This window comes from Strix aluco, chromosome 7 (genome assembly GCF_031877795.1).
Source record: "Strix aluco isolate bStrAlu1 chromosome 7, bStrAlu1.hap1, whole genome shotgun sequence".
Taxonomy (NCBI): domain Eukaryota; kingdom Metazoa; phylum Chordata; class Aves; order Strigiformes; family Strigidae; genus Strix; species Strix aluco.
In genome coordinates this window covers 5,082,932-5,109,152 of record NC_133937.1, presented here as the reverse complement: position 1 = coordinate 5,109,152, position 26,221 = coordinate 5,082,932, and the positions used below count along the sequence as shown (strand labels likewise).

The 26,221-nt window shown below is 38.6% G+C and overlaps 2 protein-coding genes across 2 annotated transcripts in view; both read right to left on the bottom strand.

Moving 5' to 3' along the window:
- RUFY2 (RUN and FYVE domain containing 2) overlaps positions 1–9,001 on the bottom strand; it is a 39,420-nt gene extending 30,419 nt beyond the window's left edge. Inside the window, exon 1 of the mRNA XM_074830287.1 lies at positions 8,922–9,001. Coding sequence (XP_074686388.1) covers positions 8,922–8,943 — 22 coding nt within the window. The 5' untranslated portion in view covers positions 8,944–9,001. The remainder of the gene's footprint in view (positions 1–8,921) is intronic.
- On the bottom strand, positions 1,495–24,294 carry DNA2 (DNA replication helicase/nuclease 2). Its single transcript, XM_074830286.1, has 21 exons — positions 24,201–24,294; positions 23,116–23,295; positions 21,894–22,077; positions 20,374–20,519; positions 18,698–18,823; positions 17,593–17,812; positions 16,941–17,058; positions 16,477–16,642; positions 15,042–15,236; positions 13,861–14,091; positions 13,259–13,375; positions 13,058–13,167; positions 11,870–11,979; positions 10,659–10,883; positions 9,395–9,588; positions 9,202–9,291; positions 8,922–9,114; positions 4,405–4,494; positions 3,625–3,807; positions 3,347–3,493; positions 1,495–2,708 (listed from the first exon to the last, which is right to left on the bottom strand). Exons 1-21 carry the CDS (start codon positions 24,209–24,211, stop codon positions 2,652–2,654), a joined length of 3,093 nt encoding a protein of 1,030 aa, XP_074686387.1. The 5' UTR covers positions 24,212–24,294; the 3' UTR covers positions 1,495–2,651.
- Positions 24,295–26,221: the final 1,927 nt, after the last annotated feature.

Below are 26,221 nucleotides of genomic sequence, written 5' to 3'. Positions count from 1 at the left end.
AGCACAGAGGGGAGCTGGGGCTTCACCAGGGCAGGCGGCACCCTGAGGGAGAGAAGCACAATCCAGCACCATCAACGTGAGGCGTCTCTACCGCTCTCTTGTGACTAAAAGCTTCAAGGCCTAGCCTTTCCTCCAAACAATCATTCTCTAATGCTGAGTAATGTGTCAGAACAAAAACTATTATTCCAGAGAAATCTTCAGTACCATAAAAAGGAGTGTACTCCTTAAAAAGGAGTTGATCTTCTAAAAAACAGAAGTATCTCAACTACTTACAAGTCCTTGATTTCTAATTCTTAAAAACCTTGAAATTTGAGTCTCACCAGAAAACCATAAAACGCTGCAGGTTTAACTCATGCATTTTCATCATGCAGAGAGGGGATGTCGGTTTATACTTACTGCGCCCTAAGCACTACACCACTTGCTTTGCTTCCCTTCATAATTACTCTAAATCAGGCTTTTTCCTCTCCCCTCGTGAGGCACAGCTAACCAGAAAGCTGTCGAACAAAAGGGTGTGCCTCCCGCCTCCCCTGGCCCCACTGCAGACACTACACACACGACAGCACAGAGTAAGGCTGTCACGGCCTCGGCCTGCAAGGAAGGACAGAAGGACAAGGGCAGCACGGGGATAGAACACAGCCCCTGGCAACAGGGACCCTTCTGCTGTCCCTGATTCCCACCTCTTAAAGAAGGAACCTACACCTGTAAACATTAAACAGTCCTTGTAATCAGGCTCTGATCCTACTTGTCTGGCATGAAACTTTTTTTTTGAGAATCCCAGCAACACACAATGCACTAAGTCAGCGCTGAACCTGGGGCTGTAGGTTTTCCAGCAGTATGGATGACTGCTTCTGCAGGAGAAGGCTGTTTTAAAGACAGCAAACAGAAAAAAGGGATTATTTTTACTTTTACAAGATATTCCTTTGATATCTGTATTTATTAGGATGCAAAAGCATTTTAGAGAATCACATCTCAATTTTGTTTGAGATACCACACTAAAACATTGTTTAATCTGTAGATCTCTGCTCAATCTCATTTTTACCGTGGAAAAAGAAAGGACACATTGTAGAAGTAGATATGGAAATATGGGTTTGTTCTTGTGCCCATTTCTCATGCAACTTTGTGGAGGGATGGCAGTACTTCTAATTTACTTATTACCTTTTTAATATGCAGATTTATTACCTTTTAAAATGCAGATCACTTCCTGGATAAGCATAATTTGGTGTAAGAAAATAGATAAGCTAAATCTTAAGACTTTTGTAGACATAGATCCTAAACATAGGAAGAAAAACTTTCCTACACAAGGATGTTATTCTGAAATCATTACAGTAATGAGAGCATATTTTTCTGATCTTTTGAAAGATTGAAGCACATACAGTTGAGGAAGAGTGTATTTTCACCTAAGAGAATATCTTGTCAACTATTCAAATTTTTCACACTGTTCAAAATATCTGTATTATATAAAGCAAAGTATTAACAAAGTATAAACAACTATAACAAAACCAACATTAAATTTTTATTTCAAACATTAGAAAAGTTAGGGAGCAGTTTAAAAGAGTGAAAATGCCCACACAACATCTAGAAGTTGTCTGCAACTATATGTACCCAACCACTTGACATTGATCCAAGACAAACAAATACTAATGATTTTGAAGAACCAAAAAAAAAGTGACATTTCCACCAGCAATCTTGGAAAGAAACTTCTCAGTAACAGTCTAGAGTATGAGGTAGCAGAAAACTAAAACAGATCTGTCAAGTAAAGGATATTATTATACATATACTATCATCTTTACAAAAAAAATAGAACCTGAACATGTAAACTTGGTCATCGAGCTGCATCTCTAGTTTTGTTTCTTGGAATTTTTTTTTGAAGAAAAGACTACAGATCAGATAGTAAAACTCTGGTTTCAGTTATGATGTGCAACTGGGCAGCATTTCACTTCAACCGATTTATCTGCTAAATACGTTAGTTCATAAAAGGGAATTAAGTGAATCAACATCACATTTCTCCCAGATGTATACAAAATCAAGGGACTAGAAAAGTCATCAAGAGATCTTCATGAGAGATTAATTACATTATGTATATAAATATAAAAGACTTCAGTATTTTAAAATGCAGAAGTACACTTTAAAGAATGTGAGGCTTTGAAGAGGGAGAGGAGTTTTTTCTAATTTTCAAACAGCACAACAACACAGCATCGTAATTAGGAATTCTAATAAATGCAATTACTGTATGTAAACTACTTCTTAAAGTCTTTGAAACCAAACTGAGCCCAGAAAACTGTGACTCAGTGCAGCATTGGTATAGTCCCCCACACTGCCTCAAGTGTTTCCCCATGCACTTATGCAGATAACTGCTTGTCAAGATAAAAGTGAATAATGAAGTAGCTATCCAGTATCTGAATGACCGTAACACTTCATATTTGTTACACATTCACCAGTACTAAAACGACAAGCTTAACAATCAGCTTAAAGAAACGTGGACTGTTATTTTACTCAAAGAAAACCTTTAAATTAATCAAATGTGATTTCTATTTTGGCTTCATTCAGATTAACCAGTGCACATTAGCACATACCCCCCTTAACTAGTTATTTACATTCAGCAGCACCAGAAGAAGATACACAAAGGCCTGTAAAACTCTCCATCTTCACAATCATAAAATGTTACACTTGCAGATACTTTCATGAGCCCCTGCTGGAAGATTGAAGATGTAGCAAGTTAAGGAAGCATTTTGATATAACGTATTACCTGCACAAAAACACAAAACTTGTTTCAATATGTATTGGTGTTTGCAAAGAAAGCAGCTAAGGAGGTCTTTCCTATTTAAATAGGTGATAGAAACAGCCATAGCTAGAGCAACCTCAGTACAATGCCAAAGAAAAAAAAACCACCCCACACCAACAAGTCATCTGAAAGTTTCACCACTTTCCATTCCAGCGACATCATTCATGAACTGTTCTCTCACCAGATGTGTTTAAATGCATGGTACTTCCAAGGAAAACAAATCACACTGACATTAAGATGCCAAGAAACTAGGATGACAAAAAAATGCAAAAGCATTAAACATTAAAAATTTGGGCCTCAAAATTAAAATAAATTTTGTCAAAGTTGATTTACAAATCAGCATGGACTTTTATTTCTACTTCTGACGACACTGAAGATTCTAGATCCATCCATTAGCTTGATCTCAAGTGCATCTGACATATTTAATCGGCACATTTTGTACTGTGTTGTGAATCAGTGTCACAAGCGTAACCTAAATAATTTATCTTCCCGTCCTTATCTCAAATCTCAAGTAGTCAATCTTACCTTTCCCCTTTCACAAAACAGTGTGGAGAAAAAGGATATCATTGCCTCAGACTGCAAATGGCAGAGCAGCTTCTCTAAGGGAGGATAACGGCACAGGGATGGAACGCAGCCCACCATGATTAGTTTGTGCTTGGCTCTTGTGATAGCAACATTAAGACGTCGCCAGTCCTTCAGGAGGGTGCCAAGCTGTTAAATAAACATAATATGCTTTTATGTTTCCTACTGGATATTCAGGATTTAGTGTAGATGGATGCATTTTGAAAATGAGGTTTTTAACTATTAAAATGACTGAAACAAAGTTAATATGACCAACTTACATTGTCATCATTGCTGTTCCTAACGAAAGATACAATTATGATACTTTTGTCTCTTCCTTGGTATTTGTCTACTGTGTTGACTTCCACTCTGTTCTCCTTCAATTTTGCCATCAAATCAGTGATTGTTTTTAGCTGATGTCTGTATGGTGATATAATGCCAATGTCTGAGGACTTACAGCCAGCCTGAATGTAGAAGAAACAGAAGAACAAAAAACCTGTCACTGCAGTTCGCTCAGGATACTCATTACTGTCAGAAGACCCTCAAGGATTTCCTTTTTTTTTTTGTTAATATGTGCTACAAGATGCTACATCTACACTAAACTGTCAGTGGAACTCTAGGTATAACTGGTACTCACTAAAGAAAATAGAAAAATATTAGTAACTGCAAGCTCCCAAGCTTGCACAAAGACAGATAGCCTTGAAATCCTCATTTTTCTTTCCTCAGACTGTGAGGTGAACATTCAGAAGTCCTAGTCTGTACTACTCCTGAAGTTAACTAGATGAAATAAGGAAGAAAGGCAAATTCTCTCCCCTCCCTCACAAGGAAGTCCACATCTCTTAAAAGAATTTGGCATCCAGCTTTTTTTGAATCCCAAATCCAACCAGGCAAGGGACAGGGAACTGAATGCAGACCTCAAGCTCCTCACTGTACTGACACATAGCCAACTTTAATTTATCCTTGAGTTTATTCCTCAAAGAATAACCCAATACATATAGTGGTCATTACTATAGAAATGGAAAAGCTGTCCCTTAGGACAATGTAATAAAGTAAAAAGATACCTTAATAAATAAGGATGTGAGGAAGAGTACTAGTTTAGCTTCTGTTACATTACTTACACCACCTTTTTCTGCATGTTCTGGTGCTGGGACCTTTAAAAAAAAAGAAAACAATGACTCTTGCTGTCTACAATGGCATACTGTATTCTGATCCCTAACTCACTATCATATGTGTTTTTACAGTAACAGGTTTAACAAAAAAAATAAGGCTAAATGACAAATTTCAGAGAATCTAAGACCCTATACTGTAACTTCAGAATATTGCATTTGCAAAACAAGTTGAAACAATCTGCTGAACTGAGTTTCTGGTACTAGCAAGTCACCTTAAACTGCCAAAGCTTGATCATCTGACTTTTCAGTTGTGGAAAAAAAAAACCACCAAAAGGTTATTTCCCTACCTGACAAGGTAAAAGAGCAAACTATACTGTACATGGGACTTTTGTTTTAAGGCTGTTCATACAATGAGGTTTACAGCAAATTTTCCCCATTTTCATGGCAGCAAAGTCTTTTTTTTTTTTTTTTAATGTTTGAAGCCTACGTTTAAACCTACAGGAAGAACTATCCAAAATGGTAGCATTAAATTTAACTTCCAAATTTTTAAAAAAAAGGATTCACTGAATTTACCATCTCTTAACTATTAATTCCCTTTCCATGCATGATTGAGACCAGAAAGCCAGGAACAAGCTTAGAATGTAAACCCTTGCCATTTTGATATCACAGTTTTATAATTTATTCTCTTTGCTTATCTCTTGCCTTCTCTAGAGTTTAAGTAGTATCATTAGTGATGAATGTGTCCCTGATGTTATCCTTCAGTAAACTGGCATGCAGCTAAACATCCGGGGTCAAAGTAACAAACCTCTTCATTTAAAAACAGTCTAAACTGAGCATACACTAAATCTGCCTCTGCTTTCTGGCTCTGAATTCCATTAGTACCTTATTCATTTACTGCCACTTACTGCTTTACCCATTCCACTATCTGCCTCTGTTACTAGTGACATACGTCAACTTTGTTCTCTTAGATGTCACTTTGTTCAGCTTTCCTTTTCAATTTTTATGACAGTATTAACACTTAAATGGGAGGTGGTACAGTCTGACTTAAAGCAACACTCTCAGAATCCTACTGCAATTCGTTTTACTTCTCCAACCACCCACCCCAATATCACCTGAATGGCTGAATTTGGAGATCGCTATAAACGTTTAACACGTAGGTCAAGTAACACACAGTTGTTATATGTAAGAGTATTCCGGGTAAGTGGTTGCTTGCTAGAGCAGAACCACTGCACATGTAGAGAATCTGACAGTGTACAACATGCATCAAAAGCTTCACAAATCCAGGAACTCAACTGACTGGATAGCTCATTAAGTGTAACCTATGTTCAATGCTTAGCACACTAAAGCACTGCAAATGAACAAAAAGATTCAAATAGAGATTGACAAATCTCTATGCAACACTGCTGCAACTCTATATAGAGGTCTTCTTGAGGCAGCACATATATATATTAATAGTAGGCTACTGCATTCAGAAGTTTATTTTCGGATTCCAGCCACATACAAAAAAGTAGTCTGTATTGTGGTGCTTAAGTAGGGCACTATACACTTCAGCAAGAATCCTATTTTTCTGCAACATGTCCTCCAAGCTTCTTTTACATGACACTGTGTTCTCAGTATGTTGCGTAGATTATAGAAGCAGAAAGTATCTTCCTTCATATTAGAAGATTCCATTGCCTTTTCCAAAATAGCAGTTTCTCTAAAGCTTGTCTCTCAACAGCTACACACCTTACTACTTACTGTAAGATAACTTGTTTTCACACTGCCATCGTGCACTCAGTCTAACTGTTATGACCTGTCACATCACAACTGAATTAAGAGCTAGTGTTATAGCTGTGCTGTTGGTTGGTTGGGGTTTTTTTAAGATTCACTATTCCGAAAACATCACACCTAAGAAGCCTCCAAATTTGCATGTGCTCAAGTTTTCTTCAAGCAGAAAAGCACTGTTTTAATGAGCAGTTGGTTTCTGTCCACATTAATGTAGCCAAAAACTATACAAAAACCATTTTAGGGGGAAAAAGTTCTAAAAGTTAGGTCATGCTTATGGTAACACATGCTTACATTTATATTTATTATGTTCACACAGTACACAAAAAAAATGTCAACAAAACCAACTTTGGCCTAGAATTACTCAGAAGAGTGGCATTAAATCAAGGATACAATTTTTCAACATTCAGACCCAATGTCAGAGGAAGTGCAGACTGAGATAAGGTTTCGCAGGAAAGGAACAAATAGATTTCTGATTATTGTCACGAACATGTCACATTATTAAACAGAAAACAAGAGGCTTTTTTCTTTTTTAAAAAGCACAATAAATGAAAGCTTCCTAGTGGTGTCATATGATATTTTTTCCTCTCCTTTCTCCCCTTTTGTATCCTTCCATGTTTCTTCAGAAGTTTTTCTTGGTTACACTACCAACAACAGTATACAAGGAAAAAAAACACTTGAAAGTTAAAGAAGACAAAATAAATGCCATTTTTATCTCTTTTTGTGTTTGGTGAGGGTTTGGGGTTGCATTTGGTTTGGGGCTTTTTTTGTTCCTCCCCCCAGCCATGACTACATGAAGCTTTGATAGGAAACTCCAAAATCAGACAGAAAATCTCCAGAGACATGTGACAGGCCCGGTGATGAATGGATTGAGAGCAGCCCTGAGGAGAAGAATTTGGGGTGTTAGTGGATGGAAAAGTGACTGTGAGCCAACAATGTGCGCTCACAGCCCAGAAAGCCAACCGTGTCCTGGGCTGCATCAAGAGCAGTGTGGCCAGCAGGGTGAGGGAGGGGATTCTCCCCCTCTACTCCCCTCTCATGAGACCCCCCCTGCAGTGCTGTGTCCAGCTCTGGGGCACCAACATCAGAAGGACACGGACCTGCTCGAGCAGGTCCAGAGGAGGCCACGAAGATGCTCAGGGGGCTGGAGCACCTCCCCTGTGAGGACAGGCTGAGAGAGTTGGGGGTGTTCAGCTGGAGAAGAGAAGGCTGCGGGGAGACCTTAGAGCAGCCTCCCAGTACTTAAAGGGGCTACAGGAAAGGTGGGGAGGGACTCTTGATCAGGGGGTGTAGGGATAGGATGAGGGGTAACAGTTTCAAACTGAAAGGGGGCAGATTTAGATAAGATATGAGGAAGAAATTCTTCCCTGTGAGGGTGGTGAGCCACTGGCACAGGTTTCCCAGAGCAGCTGTGGCTGCCCCCTCCCTGGCAGTGTTCAAGGCCAGGTTGGACTCTGAGCAACCTGGTCTAGTGGAAGGTGCCACTGCCCATGGCAGGGGGTTGGGACTGGATGATCTCTAAGGTCCCTTCCAACCCAAACCTCTCTATGGTTCTAGCCTGAAGTGTCAACAAAACAAAGAGTATTTTGGAAAGTGAAACTTCCCTGCTGGTTCTATAAACAGAACAGCTGTCTTATAATCAAGATGGGCTTTCTAGGGAAGAAAAAAAAAAATGGAACAGAAACTCTAGCTTTCACATTACCAGTTTTAGTATAATTAATAAATGAACAGTGTATAAGCCAGTTTCCTATTGGAACAAATATCTTCCCTGGGACCAACTGTCTGCCTTTTCTGTGAAAGGCACAGCAGCCATTGAGACATTCCTGTTCAGTTTAGGCATTTTTAGAAATTTCTCCAAGTCACTAAAATAAACACTGTGTTTCTTTTCAGATCACTGAATAGATACTATCAGAACTGTTATTAAAAAAAAAATCCTGTAGAATGTCCTGGAGAGCACAGAGATTGGAGAGGTTTTTAGAGTCAGCATAAAAGATCATCAGTCAATACAATTATTGTCAAAACATAGTATTAACAGAAATCAACATAAAACCTGTTAAAGAGGAATATTGACTCAAATCTTCATAATCCAGTCACTACAGTGACAGCAAGTACTAGAGACCACAAATATGTACTAATGAATATTTTTCCTCATTTTACTTAGAAGTCTGGGGGTTTTTTTGCATAATTCTTATCCACTTGAGTTTTATTTTTCTGGCAAAAATTTGAGTCTCATGAAAGGACACACCTAAACCAACTTACTCCTCCCTCACACTTCAGTGTATAAAATATCTGCAAAATTCAATGGAGAATTACAATTATTCCTGCCCCTGGCACACAGCTTGGACACCACTGACCCTCACCCACTGGAAATGAGATCATTCTGTGATTGCAGGGCCATCCACTACGGCTACACACTTTGAGCTACATTCCATATATGAGAACAAAGTCTGTAGTACATTCAATTTTTTTCTGAAATATTATCTGAATTAAACTTTTCAGCTGCTCTTAGATGCAGTGTTTTCAGCAGTTGTACCACCCCAGTTGATCATCTATACTAACAGCATTTTTGCGTGTTGCACATTTTACTAGAAAATTATTTTAGTTACACATTTTACCATACCTAAGCTGTATGGTTTTACATGTTGACTGTATTGAGAACTTGCATCAAAAATACGATTTTGAGAGAAGAACATAATGAACTTTACCTTTTCTGTGTTCAGAAAACATACAGGTGTGTCTGGATCAAGTACTTCTTTCAACCATGTTTTTGAAGCATCTGCAATGTCCAGTTTCAATTTCTTTAGGTTGGGCAAGTTCACAGTGGCATTTGACACCTTCTCTGAGCCACATTCCAGTTTGCCTTCATACACTAACATGTTGCTCAGTGACATAATTTTACTAAAGATTTAAAAAACAAGAAAACGTGTCAAATCTTAAAGTTTCAATCCCACATTAAAACCCCAGCACAATAAATGTTTAAAATACCTATTCATTCTGTATTGCACAGTTAACTGGACAACAGCATTTTGGTTTTGTTCCAGCCTTTTAAATAAGCTTTCACTCATGCCAAGATCTCTGTTACAAAACAAAAAAAAAAAACACAGTGTCAATCAAAACACTGCAAGAGCCTTCCCAGAATTCACGTTACTGATAATTGTCCAGCAGCATTTTACCTTACCTTGCTTCTGCATTCAGTACAAGTGGAGGCAGCTGCTGATGATCCCCTACCAGCACAAACCTTTTGGAGCAGAACAGTGGGCCCAGACAGATGAGCTGGCTTATTTGGGAAGCTTCATCAACTATACAGAAATCAAATTGCTTCTGAACAAAGATGGGGTGATTTACTCCCATGCAAGACGTTGCTACCACTGGCTGAAAATTTAAAGATAAGATACATTTTATATCCTTTAGCACTATGTTTTCCAGGTTAAAAGAAAAAATAATATTTCCCATTAAACTAAACTAAAATATAAAATAAATTATTAATACTTGAAATGGACCAGCACACCTTACACACACATTGGCCTCACATAGTCTTGCACTGATTCCAAGTGACAAACAAAAACTTTAGAGCAGGTTGTTCCTGCCATGTGTTCAGAGTGGTATCAGGTTCTATGCATATACAATTCATAGAGGGTGCTGAAATGACTACTGTAGAAAATTATGTGGTTTGTGGTTTTTTTCAATTCCAAAGAAGCAATAAAACAGCAACAGCAGCACGGTTCTTCCCACTGCTGTGCTTCCATTGCAATCCAAAATGACTAAAATATGAAACGTTAAGTCACTTCCCTTAGGATTTCAATCGTTCCCCTGAACTGTCTATTAACAAAAAGTAAGTGGCAGCCTTTGTAAAACTGGCATTTACTCCAACTACCATGAAACTTCATTCTTTCAATGAATTTAATTTAAAACCGCCACTGATTCAGTTTACCCAGCTCCCATTACAGTTTGCAAGTCACACGGGCAGCACTGATCTTTCAATCAAAAATTGGTGTTTGGCCAGGTCAGCTCCACAGCACACCACTTTCTCTTCCCCTTCTGCTGATTGTACAAATGGCCCAACGAGCACAAGGGGGAGGGAAAAAAGGACAAACAGCAGCAATACGTGAGTGAAGATAGAGGAGGTTGCAGCAATTAATCACCACTCCCACACAGGTCTCAGATAAAAGCACTGGAGTCTTAGTAACTTATAATTGTAAGTAATAAGTCCCACTGTGTGGACATAAACAATGCTTTTCAACTTTCAGACTGTTAATGTTGGTCATTATTGGCTATAAAGAAATTGAAGCGATGCAGAGATCGAGTACCTTTTTTGGCTCAGATTTCTTACAGCAGTAACATACCCTTAGAATGGGTTCCTACTCTGCAGCATCCAAACAACCAGAATACTAATGTAATTATCCTTAATAATTTGCAGGGCTAGCAAAACCCACTTTTCTCACCTGACTGCTATAGACCTCTTCCAAATCTGTTACAGATTTAATTGATTTGGACCTGAAAATTTCTTCTTCTGTAAATTTCCGTATATCTGGATGAACCTTCTGAGCTCGCCCCAAGCGCAAGAAGCCAACTTTGAATTTGGCCAGCTTTAGCAGGATATTGTCTACAGCAGTGTGTGTAAAACTTGTCAGGAGAACACTGAAGCCACAAGCAGAAAGAATTCTCACCTAATGGGTGGCGAAATGAAAGAAAAGAGAAAGTTACTAGTTCATGTACAAGAATCAGCAATATGATGTTTAACTAGGTGAAAAGCACGAGAAGTTTTGGAGGGAGTCAAGTATGACTTTGTTTCTATCAGTCTTTCTGGCCAGTTCTGCCAGTTTGCTATTGTCAAAGCAATATGGGCAACAGACCTGATGGTTCTCATCAACAGCAGGCTCACTGCGCCCGCTGCAAACAGAGCGCTGACAACATCCACGCACGCTCACAAACCGCGACTGCGAGGAAGGAACCGTACCCCAAAGATCCCCCGCACTGCAAGAACAAGTCAGGCAGCCCGTTCCCACACACGCTGTTCTCCATGACAATTTAGCCACAACAGATTCAGTAGAATGAACTGATCTGACAATAGCAGCAGCTGCTTGCTCTCCAGCCTCCTCTTTCCCCAGGAGTTGATGACAACTGGAAGTGAGAGGACACTGCTATTTCAAGAAACTCGTTTGGCCCACAGCCTGATTCCAGTATGCTCCTAGAGTCCGTTCCTGGGGAAAGGGAACCAACTAGAGGAGATGGCTAGCAGGCTGCACATAGCTTCAGCACCACGGGTTTATACAGTTTACGGTGGACAAGTTACTGATTTCCCCAAGGAGTCCCTTGTTTTGAGCTGTAACTTCGGATTTGAGGACTTGATATTTGGGGCCGAAGAATTTTATATTAAAGTGTCACAGAAATGGTTAAATATCACACTTCAATCTCTTCCCTCCCACATATATTCCTACACAAGCAAAAGAAAATCCTACTCCACAATATACATTTTAGTTCTACCAAATATAAGTTCTTAAACCAAAAAAAATGTTTTCTTTGCAATTACACAGATACCAGTAGACTAAGTCATGACAATTTTTTTTAGACAGTATGCTTTATACACACTTTGTTTAATGCTATCCTCTAAATCTCACCAAAAAAATTTAAACATCAAGGTACACAGTCTTACTAGAGCGCATATTGTAGTAGTTTTTCCTGTTCCAGGCATACCCACAATAAGTGTGTAGTCTTCTGAAAGAAGCACTTGCTTCATCGCCTGTTTCTGAGGCTTATTTAAACCTTTAAGAAGAAAAATAAAAATTAAATTTCTACACTTGATAATTATGGTAATAACTGCTGAAGTTAATGAAACAAAACTAGAGTTTCCTTCTCCAATAAAGCCCTTAAAGAAACTAATTGAGCAGAGGAAGTCTGTAGGTTCTAATGAAGTAATGATATTAGACGTAATACACAAGACACATAGTACAGGGTCTGCACTACAGTCCTAGAAATAAATCACTGAAGACATTTTTATTCTTAGACATTTTGTGACTTTTTTTCCTAATGTCCTAAATGACCGACTCCATGTGATATTGTGCACAGGCATTTCTATTTTATCATACCCACTTTCACATTCAGACATACTGCTCACAGCAAAGGGAAATGAGCTGCACATATAGCATCACCTTGTTTAGAAGAAACATTACATCAGAGCTGTTTTTCCCCAGTGATGCAAACCAGTACTACGTTCCACCTCTTTGGACTATGTAAAGCTCAAGTTAAAAAAAAAAAGTCTTCAGACTGAGTTTTTATAAAAAGTTCTATTTGCTCTAAGACAATTCAGTCAAATTTCTGTTTTCACAAACAACTCTGACAGAAAACAATGAAATATTTTCACCAAATGAGACACTGCCACATACCTAAGCAAATTTTGTTTTTAAAGAAAAAAGCGCCACAAAGCATCACACACTACAGAGCAGTCAAGTCAGCAAGAGTGATGATACAAGTGAATGGTTTCACCAAAACCCATCTCCTTCCACTCCCTCAAAGTCTGCTTCCTCTATCCGAGAGCCTTCCCCATTCCTTCCTTCTGTAAACGTTAGCAAGGCAATCGTACCGCACACTGTTTGAAACTGCAAGCTGCAGCAACTAAGGAAAATAAAGTTGTAAACACATACCTGCGTCAGGTCTTCCAACTAGTTTAAGACTAATTTAATCACAGGAAGACATGCAAGGTAAGAACTTGGTTTTAGTTTTTAAGCAGAAAACTATCACTAGACCTCAAAGCAGGAAAACGCCCTTACATTTAGTGGGATAAATGCTTTGGCTATAGAGACCTACTACCAAACAGAGGATTTGGGGGAAAGTAACTTTGTACCCTTTAGAATATTTGCAACAGTTTCCTTTGCTTCTGGAGGAAGGACAGAGCTCAAATGCTGAATAAAACGTGGTTTGTGGAAGTCAATTATCAAGTTGCGGAGCCTTTCACTGTGGATAAAAAGAAACAAGAAAGAGTCATCAGCTGAGAAACTTTATCCAAAAATACTGGAAGTGTGAAATTAATTTGATTTTTTCATACCTGACTGGGGAATCTTTCATCAGTTTAGAAAGGTTTTCAAAAGGGACTCCTATACCAAAATCTCCTTCTTCGTGATCCAACCTAAATATGGTGTTCTTAGGGAGCTTTGACAAATTCCTGAAAGATGACAGTAACATGGACAAAATAATTCTGTTTACAAGCTGTACGCTGAGGATTAAAAACTTAGTAGTAAGTGCTAAATGATATCTTCCAGTGGTCCCAGAGTGAAACAACAGCTAGAACAAACACACTACTAACTGATCTAAATAAAACATGATCAGAGCCAATTTAAAGACAATATAGTCTGAATAACGAAAATTACCATTAACACAGTAACCACTGTATCCATACAGTCTCATGTCAGAGACATAAGGAAATGGAGTTTGCAAGCATGCTTTCATTCCAACAACCTAGTTAAATACACAGGTATACACACTGACCAAGCCATGACATTTTCCATCAAGGTAAGAGAATTTCTGAAGGGTGCTTCCCCAAGCCCAGCAAGAGTCAGAACACAGAGCTTTTTGGACACCTAGAAGTACCGTTCCTGAAGCCAGTATCGTAGTGTCTTCAAACAGATATTTTTCCTTTTGTTCCATTACCTGCCCAACAAACAGGAGACTTTTGTCACACCGACTTCTCTAACGTAGCCAGTAGCCAAACCAAGTAAACCATTTTCCTCTCCACTCACAACCACTCGATCACCAACCAACAGGTTTGTTCCAGGTATAACACCATTTCTACGTTGGAAAAAATGTAGATACTGTCCCTCAGAAATTTCCTGCACTTCATCAACTCTGATCATGTTTCCAACACAATCTCCAGCCTTCTCTCTGAAGATATTAAGAAAAGAAATATATTTTAATATTAATATCCTCTCAGTAAGAGAAATATAAAAAAACCCCCACAAGTAAGAGAGCCATACCACCCACAACGAACCACCAGAACCAAAATACAAAAAAGAATCCCCAAACAAATACCCCCAAAACACACATAAGAAACAGGAAGATTAAATAGTCACTTCACAATAGTCACTTTGACCAGAAAAGGATTGTAAAAATATGTAGAAACCTTGTACTTGTTCAAAGAACAGACTCCAATATTTAGGCTAAATTTATCTGTAATTTCCTTTTAAAAAACAAATACAGACATGTATGGATCCACTTCACTAAGATGTTCTGTGTTTGCTTATGGAGTTGCTTGTTTCACTTCAAACACCTCAGCTGCATTTCACTTCTACAGACGCCCTGAAATGAGCCTACAAACTGCCAAATATTTTTTCCACTGCTGCTAGACTAGGTGATGTATAATAAAATGCTACTTCAGCCAATAAGAGCCCTTAGTCTGCTTTTATCCACCTGCACAGCCACGCCAAAAAGCATGGTTCAAAATGCATCACTGTTTGTCAAGTAAACCCTCAGGAAACCAGCAGTGAGCTGGGCTCACAGTCAGCACCCAGCCTCAGCCCCAGAGGCACAAACAGAATTATACCAATTCTGCTTCTGAAAACTGAGGCTGCAGTTCGCTGCTTCCTATGTGTGACTTAACAGCAAAAAACCAAATATCATATTGCAAATGCAAACCCAGTAAATCTATTAGGCTAATGTCTCCATTAGGTCACATCTCTCAAAAAAACCTACCTATGCAAGTAGCATATTTGACTATTTCTGCCAGCACTAGAAAACATCTAGTTTTCCACTAAGTGAAAACACCAGTTGGCAATGCCTCGTTTCCAGTTATTGAAGGGAGCAGCATTTGTACCGGGTTAGACATTACATCTTACCTTTCCATGGAAGGTATCATCCATATATTTTTATATCCCTTTTTACCCTCTCCACTTTGCAGCTCCAGGGTTAACATTAGATACCACAGGCTGAAATACTCCAAGTGGGAAGGTTTCAGGTGCTGGGTCTCTCTTTCAATAATTGGCACCATAGCAGGAGGAAAAGACACACTGGCCATCTTTTGTTCTACAGCTCTAGAAATAGAACCAAACACAGGAAAAAGTCAACTCATATCTTTTTTTCTTGCAAGTCTATATGTACATAATGCCAATCTAAATATATACTGTAACATACCAGATAGATTAATCTATCATCATTGAAATAAAGTTGAATCTGTATCCTATGTTCACATGAACAGTCTCATATTAGTAACTTTATATCATCTCTGATTTTGAATTAAGGACAATAAGTTAGTCAACGACCAATTAAAGACACTTCAAAGACAGTACTGTATACATTTAGATAGTTGATCTTTTATTTCTTTTTTGGTATCATATGAATACTATATTGAGATTTAGCTAAGTGAAGGGGATTTAATAGTTAATACACAAGCAGACAAGTCAATTTATCTCAGAACTAAATATCAAGACATTATACCTAATCATGTACACAAAATGCAAAGAGAAAAAAGTTGTTTCAGAAGTTAATAGTTACCCAGTTAGTAATAGGCCTGTTGCTACAACAACTGAATATTAGAAGCAATATTTCACAAAAACTAGTTTACAAAAGCATATCATGTATGTCCACAAAGCTAGCTCCTTTTGCCCCTTCAATTTTAAAAACAATCAGGCATTATATTTACACAAGATCACCCCTAAAGTTCTCCTGTTCTAACACATCTCATTTGATCTCTTCAGTACACAATTTGTTCTGGTTTTTGTGCAGCATAAAAACAATAGTAAAACTTATAAGTTTTTAAAACAATAATGTTATGTGAAAATTTATCAAATATTTACTCATGTCTTCTCTTTAAAAGGAGATGCACTAACACTTCAGCAGAATAATATCAACGTATCATTACTTGTGTGATACCCCATAGGGAAACAATCTTCTACGCAGTCAGAGAGCTGTTGTCCAGCCATACATAATTCAGCCTCATAAGACTGCCCATTTCAAAGAGCTGCAAGAATATAGCTTTTTCAAATCATAATTATTAACTTAGATATAAATCTGTTATTGGCATCAAGTACTTTGTTGAGACTTATCTCAGATTTCGTCTTGCAGCAAGTGTATCTGAGCAAACACATTAAGTCTCTGTGAGCTCAGGGACTTGCACTATAAAAGTTGCAGTGGGGTCTATGGAACATTCTTTTGGGGTGCAAGAGTCCTCAATACAGAAAAAAGGTACTGTCAACCATGACAGTGAAATCACAGTATCAAAAGTTACAATTGTTCAAGCTTATTTTAAAAAACACAAGTGAAACTTTTTTTTACCTGCTGTATAGAAAGCAATTGTGTATTTGGGAGCAATATTTACAGGCTTGACTGTCATCGATTACAGGAGGCAAAGCAGCAAGCTGTGAATGCTCTTTTCCCACAGCAGATTTATACGTACTGTGCGTTAAGTAGAAGGCCACATGATTTCTTAACTTTATTAATTCTGTCAAGAAAAGAACAAACTAAGCAGATGTTTTGGGGTTGGTTTGTAATACCTTCTAACTCAAAAGTAATTAGCCATCAGCTTTTTAGTCAGTTAAGAAGTGAGTATTCATACAGCAAAGTCCTAGTAGAGTATTAATAAAGCAAGTTTTTAACATAATCTTACTGGAATTAGTAACATTAAAACAAGTGATATCTAAATAGAGCTATGTTCACAAGAGTAAACCTTCTAACTATTACTAAAGTGTTTCATTTTAATTAAGATAATTATGGTTTCTGGGGAAGGGGAACAACTTTACCTCTTCGGTCCATGCGAGTTCCTGAAACAGGGTACATAGTACCAGTTTTAAGATAAAGAAGAAATCCAGCTTCAGGATCCACTCTCCGTTCTAAATTCAACAATGTATAAAGAATAACCTGCAAATATTATATGTAAACTTATTACAATGTATTAAAAACAAAATACATTATAAGCTATTTAGTTTTTCCATTTTTTATATGGTTAAGCAGCCATTACTATCACAAGTAATCTAGAAGCTGTAAGTAGTAAGCACCTAACTGAGGATTAAAAGGCATCTTCCTTAAAAGCTTGTAACAAGGCTACTACTTCTAGATCAGGCCAGCTTTAGGGAAGGATGCACGACACTAATTCCTGAAGCAGTCTGCCTCAACCTAATACGTGAGTGTAGTAAGAGGAGATTAAAACCCAGATATTTCAGGATAAGAACTATAAATGTGTTTGGAATTGGCAAATGTATATACTTCTCACTCCTCAGTTCGCTTTCATTTTATATCAGCAGCTTTGGACATGCCAGGATCAGCCGCCATCCATAAATCTAGATTATACCACATACAAAGTGTCTGACATTCATAAGACAAAATAGGTCATCTAATAAAATAAAAAAGTATACATAGCCAACAACAGTGAAATTAGACATTTGGGTTTTGTACCTGACTTCTGTGCTCTATGGAATTAGATTCCTTGCCAGACTTGAGCTCTAACGGCATTATCCTGGACTGTACTCCAGACTGGCGATGGATTTTCACTCTGGCTGTAACATCAATCTTTCCCTTCAACCCAAACCTGGGAGACCAGATATTCTCTTCAATGTCTAAGATATCTACAATCTGTATCTTAGAATACAAATCTTCTGGTTTTTCATGACTTGACCTAGGAAGAAAATTAAGTCAGAAGTTAACAATTTCCCTTAATTCTTAATATTCAAATATTAAAGTGTGTTGTAATTAAATACCTTTTTTTTTTTTGCATTCTAGGTGCTCTTTACATATGAACTTTGGAAATAAAGCACATCAAGTCTCATTCAAACTATCTTCCCATTAACAGAGAAAGTACCATATCAGAAAGTTACTTTAAATTGCACACTGGCATGCAGTTTTCCTACTCACCTTAATTTCAAAGTTAAAAAAGAATCTCAAACTGTTTTTAATATTTTTTTCTTTTCTGAATAACCATACTCTAAAACACTTTGTTTCTTCGAAATGTTTAATAATATACTCTAGAAAGTAGCATACAGATTTTACTCAGACCTGCCATTTCACTGAAACTTTAAACGCTCTGTGGCTATTACAATTAACAGCAAGAAGTCACAGACAAGAAGAGCTCAGCAGCAGCTGAGTAAAATCACCATGTCACTGATAAACTGTTATCTTAGTCAAGAAGTACATTTGATTAACAAATAGTTTCACATTCCGATTTGTAGCCTTGCACATATTCACAGTAACTTCTAGCTTAGTAGATCAAATATGCTTCCTTTTCTAATTACTAAAAGTTCTACTTCATACCATGCTGTTTACAAGGATTTTAAGACCAATAAGATCTTTATGTCAGTTCACCCTCAGTCTTAACATCTTCCCTGGTACTCACAATGGCAGCTAAACATGCAGCTCTCAAAATTAGCTATTTTAGCATTGAGGCCAAAATTGGCTTCATATCACTGAACAGATTTGCATAAAAAGTCTTACTCTAAAAATTAAAAGTAAAACAAACAGAATATACAAGGTAGAATGGTTCCAGTTTTTAATTCTGGCTTCTTACAGTTTTAGTTGCATTTTATTTTGGTTAGCTGGATTGTGCAAGAAGTCTTCTGCCCATTTGAAAAACGATGGTAAATATTCTTCCACTTCCTGCATTATTTCCATTTGTTTGAGATTTAAGTGATACCTAAAAAAATAAAGCCATGCACATTAAGGAGACAGAAATATTAGATCTGCTATTGGTACAAGATTTTGCCTCAAGTAACAACAAGATTAATGAAATAACTGTCAAGTTTTAATAAACATCCATAAATTGTAGATGACAGATTCATTAAGGTTCAACTCAATTGACTAATTCATAGAACTATAACTGAACATCCGTTACAGGAGACAGAATACACTATGTTCGTTTCTGACATAACTTTTGAAACGACAGGTGCAGCACAATGAAAGCATCAGTACAGTAGACGTGATGAAACAAAGCTAATAGTTAGATTGCAAGAAAGGAGTACCAGACTCATACATACATTTAAAAATGGCTATTCCTATGCTTTATGCAAAATTGAAAACATTAAAAAAAAATTTAAAAAGACCTTTGCTTTTTGTCTGAATACACTGATGTGCTACTTGTTCTTCACATACATTTTGACAGGCTTCAGATCATTTTAATTGGAAAGGAATCATGATCCTCTGCAGTTGCTACAGTTACAAATACACAAGAAAGCAGAAGTCTCATTAGACAGAACCTAATCATGTGGCATTAGATAATTAAGTGCCAGCATTCACTGGAAATAACGTCATTATTCTACAGCAACAGAGAAATACAAGTGCATTTTGCACAAAAAGATTTATACAAGTGCAAATGACCACAGCCAGCACTTACGTAACTTACTTTTCAATCCCAACAAATAGCAGCCTACATATGCCAAGAGGAATTGCAAATCAAGTTTCATACAGAGGCCCAGAGTGACACAAAAGCCTGTAAATAATCTTAGCAGTCACAGTTCAAAACAGCTACCTTCTTAACAGAACTAGAGTAATACATCTGGTTACAGTTTTAACTTCCAACTCGTCTGGGGCTAACAGATACTGGCATTGCCCAACATACAATTTATAATATTCTAGATATAGGGTTGGTTTTTTTTTTATATGACTTGAAGTAGATTTGAAATCAAGTCTGCAATAAAATCTTAAAACGATGTTGCCATTTTCTAATGGAAATATGAAGTCTATTTATTTGGCTAGCATTTCTGTCAGCTTTGCAGAGAAAATAAGTTAAAGGTCCTCTAACAAGTGAGCCATTAAGTAACTTGATAAAGAATATGAAAACATCAGACATCTCAATGCTTGGTCAGTCATGAGTTTCTAGTTCATCTCCTGAGGATGAAAATTAATTATGTTTGTCACATTTAACTCAGCTTTGAGAGAAGCCTGGAAATCTAATGCCATAAGCACTTCAACCTGCTTGGCCTGAAAGAAAAAACACTAACTACATATAGTTACTCCAGAAGCATAGTTCAGACCTATAGAAGTAGCTCAGCAGGGAAGGCAAATTAAATTACATTATGAAACAGGGAATCATCTTACTAAAAAGATACCCAAGTTTCATTAAGCAAGGTCATTTGGCAGAATATTCTCCCAATACTAGTGCCATATTTTTTAAAGTAGAACTTTACCTGCTAGTTCAAGTGTTCCTACCCTGTCTTCCAAACATAAGACACCTGCATTATTACTTACATTTCTCTGAGATACTTTTGTCCGTACACAATTTTATTTGCTAGTTCTTCTACTTTTTCTTGTGCCAAGTGATTTGTTACTGATTGCTGGAAAATTTCATGAAGAATTGTACCAATGAGTGTTTGGCGCGAACCAGACTCCGAGCCCTGCAACAGATGTTATATAACACACATACACACATGAAGATTTATGACTACTTCATACCAACTTTTCTATTAAATTTCTGGGTTTTATTTGCTGCACATGATGGACTGCACTTGCAAGATCATTAGAGCTTTCACCTCATTAACTAATATCTATTCAAACCTCACTGTGAAAACAGCTAAATTGAAGTGGATCTCTCCTATTGCTTCATCTCTCATTTTTATCCCAACCCTGATAATGTTAGGATACAATCCTTATGTGATTGATAGGTGAGAAACAAAGGCACAGATTAAAATGAATTTTGATCAAGTTTTGCCTGTGGCCAGTATTAATAGCAGTATTTCCTAATGCAAATACTTACCTTCACAATCGTACAGATATTATTTTTTGCATGAGTCAGTTTTCTCTCTGTTACCAACTCACACAGAATTATTCCAAGTATCACCAAAATGGCTCAGAAACCCATCACGGGACTGGGCTCTGTAGACTCATAAGAATTGAAAGTGGTAGTAAGTTACAACCTCTGCACGAGCTGCCACCAAACAACTGGAAATCTAATCATCGTGGTTTAAGTACGTACTGGTATCTTTTACAGACCTGGCACTTGTGAGTTGCACTCACAACTGGTGGGTGGTGTTATTGCAGGGTCAGGACCCTCTGCATTGTCCCTTCCAAATGATTAGTTTACTCTCATTACTCTGCTAACGAAGGGCTGACACCATTTCACAGTCTTAATCTCCTGTACTTTATTTTCTTGTTTCAGTCCCAGGCTCCCAGCTGATTACCACTCCATTATGATTCCCTTTCCCATTTGGATTTATAATCCTACCACATCTGGAAGTTTTCCTCAGCTGAAATTGGGAGCTGTTGCTTCTCTGCCACCCACATATCAGCAAGGATGCTACCACAAGAAACTTCTCTTTCCAAGTTCCAGCAGCTGGATTCAGATTCCAGAGTTAACCCACACCCATTCTTAACAGAATTGGCTGATTTTTTTCAGAGGCTTTTACCTTGGCTGAGTGTGGTTACTTTTTCATATGGTCAACAAGAGGCACATCCCTCACAAAGGATTCACATCCACACAAAATGTGGCAAGAGATTCTCAAAAGTGTTGCCAGAATTTTAAGTGGGAAGACCACTTCTTAGTCTCACTAGCTATATTAAGAATACAGAATTATTTCAGCCACAATTCTCAAAAAACACAAGTTCAGAGGCAGTTTTCATTCTAAATTGTTCTATATTGTAAACATCACGAATAGCTAATGTCAACATTTTACAATACAGCATCTCAGCCAGTTTTAGTATTGAGCTAAACCATCAGTCTCAATGGAACGGTAACCCACTGAGGCGCTTGATGCTCTAGAATTAACACTTACCCTAAACCTTTCGCTCAGCACTGCTCTTCTCATACATCGAATACTATTTGATATTGTAGTGCCAGAAAGCAGCAGATCCGGGTAAAGAACCAGGTATCCAGACTGTTCATTTATGACCCAGGTACCGGAGCTACATTCCCCTTCTAAATGAATGATGTCTCCTGGAACAACCGGAACAGACTCCCTATAACACAACACATTTGAACAACCATTTGCAAGTTATGGACACAATGTATTAGAAATTAGACATTAATATATCAAATTCAACATACTTTGAAGCCGGAGGCTATTGTGATTCTTTTTTAAGAAGTTGATCTAAATAAATTCTGAAAGTGACTAAAGGAATTTTTACTGACAAAACTTTGATAGCTTTGAGTACTGGATCATGCATCAGGACAGCCTGAATGTAGGGGAATCCTGTTGACTTCAGGTTATTCCAGATCCGTGTACTGAGCCACTTCAGTATTGTTATGTTTTATACTGGCATACTACTTTTTTATTACATGAGATCTACCTTTTTACTTAACAATTCTGCTTGTTTCAGCAGCTCAGCAAAACCTAAAAATGTATTTATTGATTTAGAAGTGTCAGGGTTCAAGATCTTTTATATTTTTTTCCTTCAAGAAATGGAGCCTTATACTTTTCTCCCATCTTTCAGGCCTGCATGCAAATGAAAAGCAGTGCCAATTAGTTTGTGCATGCCCATGTGTTTCAAAAGAGCTAGTCTTTTCTTCTGTAACACACCATGCAATGCACAAACACCTAAATTAGAATCCTATCCTTACTTGAAAAAACTTTTGCAATACAGCTCAAGCTAAGGTGATTTTAAGAGACTGAATAAAACCTGACATTTTACAGACATAGCTTTGTACCTTTACGTGTACAATGAGCATACATCATTTAGAACACTTCTCACTGTTGCAAGACAATACTTCAACAAAATAACCTGCTTTAAGTTTATTGTCTTGCTGTTTGTTAGTACAAAGACAAAATTTTAAGGTAGCAATAACCACTCAACACAAGTTACATGACATCAGTTCTCTCAAGATGAATATCCATTACTCTAATATACTGACAATATTGCATTAGATAAAGGTTGTTCCAGCATTTCGTGTCACTTTTAAGACAGTAAAGCTCATCTCAAAGGCAACACAAAGAAAATTGACTTAATAATCCAGTATTTCATCCTCTTTTCAGACATCTACATTTCTGTATGGATTACCAGCCATTCCTAAGAATGCACAGTTGTGTATCTTCCTGTGACTCAGATGCTGTAATTGTCAAGTGTTTCTCAGGGTCACTTCCATTCCTCTGCATTACACTGACTTCCAACACACGGTATCTGTTGTTCAACCCATTCCTAAGTATTGTGTCAGGGGAGCCAGTCACTTTCTTCTGAAAGCTGAAGTAACAATTCATTAGTGCAAAGACATGACACTATTTGAAAACAGCCAACCCATACCCAAGAAAAGGGAAAGTTTCAAGTATAAACCCAAATGTAACCCTCTTCAATTTTTATATACATTTAGCGGGGCTTTTTAGTTCTGTACAGGCAGAGTGTAGGAAAACTTCTCTCTGGTAATGTTTCCACATTATCTCTTTGTGTGACAGGGATGAAAAACAAGCATTCGGACATATGAGACATAAGGAAGGAGACATAAATATTAAGTTAGTTGCTATTTACTGCAGCTAGGGCTTCCTTTTGGTGTCCATATATCTGTATTCATTTAGAAGTTAATTATAACAGTACTGCAACCCTGTGCTTGTGAGAAAGCTTGTATCTCTTTGAACACTGTAAGCCACGTAAGAACCCCCACTATCACCCAAGTACATCAAACACAGAGAACTAACTTTTTCCCCCCTTAACCCCAACATAATTAGAAGGTTCAGTTTTCATCGGGCCAATAGCTAAAGTTTCAGATAGAGCAGTCAGACCAGCCCCTCCCCTGACACCGAAGGGTGCCTGCAGCGCACCGGTGCGCAGGCAAGGACAGAGCTCGCAAGAGGCGCCCTCAGCCCGCCCGTAGCCTGCCCTGCCCAGCGCAAACACCAGTTACTCGCTAAGCAACGGTTCTCACCCGTTACTCCGGGCAGCCCCCAGCGCTCCCCGCTTCTCTCCCCCACCGAGAAAAGCTTGCGCCGCCCCGTCCCCGCTGCGGCGGCCCTCAGGACCCCTTTCCACCTTCCCGCGCCCGGAGGGGCCGAGAAAGGCGCGAAGCGGGGGAGTAACTTGAAATTTCAAACCCCGGCGCTCGCGGCCGTCTCCGCCCACTTTGTTCATCCCCCTCCCCGCCACTCAGCCGCTACCTCTCCGCCATGAGCGGGCCCTCCGCCGCCGCGCACGGCTCGTCCCGCCTCAGCTCCGCCACCCGGCCCCGACACCAGCAGACAAGCAGACGCGGACCCCCCAGCCCGGCGCCTCACAAGAGCCCTCCAGGCCGCCGGGGCGCAGGCGCAGAACCGCCGCCTTCCCCGCCGTCCCGGAGAAGCCCCGCCCCTCAGGCCTCCCCGCTCGGCCACTGGCTGGGAGAGCGCTAGCGCAGCCAATGGCAGGCGCCGGGAGGGCGGTTCCCCGCCGGGGCGCGGAGTAGCGCGCGGCTCCTCCGGCCGCTGCCGTGAGGGGCCTAACGGCTCTTGGGGCTGTGCCGGAGAGGGCGGTTCTCAGCCCTCCCTGTCGTTTGTTTCCACAGCATCAAGTGCGCTTACAACCGTGGCCCATCTTATGATACCAGTGCAGAAGTATGAGGTAAAATCAGATGTGCCTTTTTGCTCCCAACCGCTTATGGGTGAATCTCAGCCCGAGAGTCAACTTTTTCTCTGAGAAGAACTTGTTCTTACATTCGGTGCTGTTCACTGACAGGCTTTCAGAGGTAATACAGAAGTTTCAGATATGCAGATTTCCTTTCTTTGCTTTTTTTCGGCCACAAAACCACCCCTTCAGCAAAGCATTCTGGATTGCAGACCATCACTTCTGGCAAAGATTGAAGGACGCAGGTATTAAATATATCCCTAATACATCACCGCATGACTGTTCTGTAGTTTAAACGTCAGGAAAATTATGTATTAAAGAATTTGGTCTTATATCTCTTTAATTTAGCCAGACATTGGGAAACGGTATGAGGCTCTAGACAGTTCTGGCCAACGCTTAGACATCCCAACAGAAGAATCAAAGCTTGAATCTTAAAAGGTGAGAACATACTTAAATCATTCCCTTTAGTTTTCTTTGGGATAGTCCTGAAATACATGCAGTAAATTACATTAATGTTGCTTTCCATTGCAGAACCTCTAATATAAGCTTACTTGCAATTTAACAGTTATGTGTCAATACTAAAATGCAGTCACGTAATTTTGTACGGTATTAAAAGGGATTACATACTTTTACTGTGTACACTTCATAACCTTGTGTTCTGTAGTCTCTTTCATGTTGCTTATACATTTGTCATACACTAAAAAACAAATATCTTAACAGAATATGGTTATAAAAGTACAAAATAGGTTTTAAATATTTTTTTGAAGTTAGCTAAAATCCAAGCAGTCTGGGGAGTCTCTACAGAGAGCCTGTGAAATCCAGAAAAATACCAAACCTTACTTTAGTACCAAAAGTTGCACTGAAGTGTTCAGACTGTGGCTCTTTTAATTCTTTCTGGCATCAGTGGTTGAAAAAAATGTTCTTACAATTTTAAGATACATCAATGTTCTTCATCAAGTTTGAACTGTGTAAATTCAGGAATTTATTGTCAAAAATTTATCACAAGATAATGAAATCTGCTCCTCGCAATCCTGTGACAAACAGGGAGTTAGCTATCTATACTTAGAAAAAGTTAATATGCTTTATATGCCCCGATTTTTTAGGCCATGGATTTAATCAGGAAAATGTATGAGGGGAACCTACTGCCTCAGTAATATATACTTGCCTGCTGCCACCCCAGGTAGCAAGTTTATTCCTAAAGCTAAATCTGAGATTAAATTTACCTTGCATCAGATCTAACAAGTGTGCAGCCACAGCATGAGCTGGTTCAGTAAGGTGACACCAGTAAAATCACCATTTCTTTTGTTGGGTTAACCTTTCATCAGATCAGTGGAAACACCATGGTATCTAGTCCATCTACCCTGGCTGCGGTAAAAGGTCAAACAGCACCCAAAGGTGCAGTCAAACAGCAGAACAAAACAGTATAAATTAGCTTCAGGGAAACCCATCAGCTTCCTGAACCGATTAACTATGCAACTGTGCTAGCACTGTGGTAAAAGAACAGGTCAGATCCTGCCAGGGGAGTAGAAAGGAGGTGAGAGTAGAGGAAACCTAACTCCCACCAGCCTGGAGCATTCCA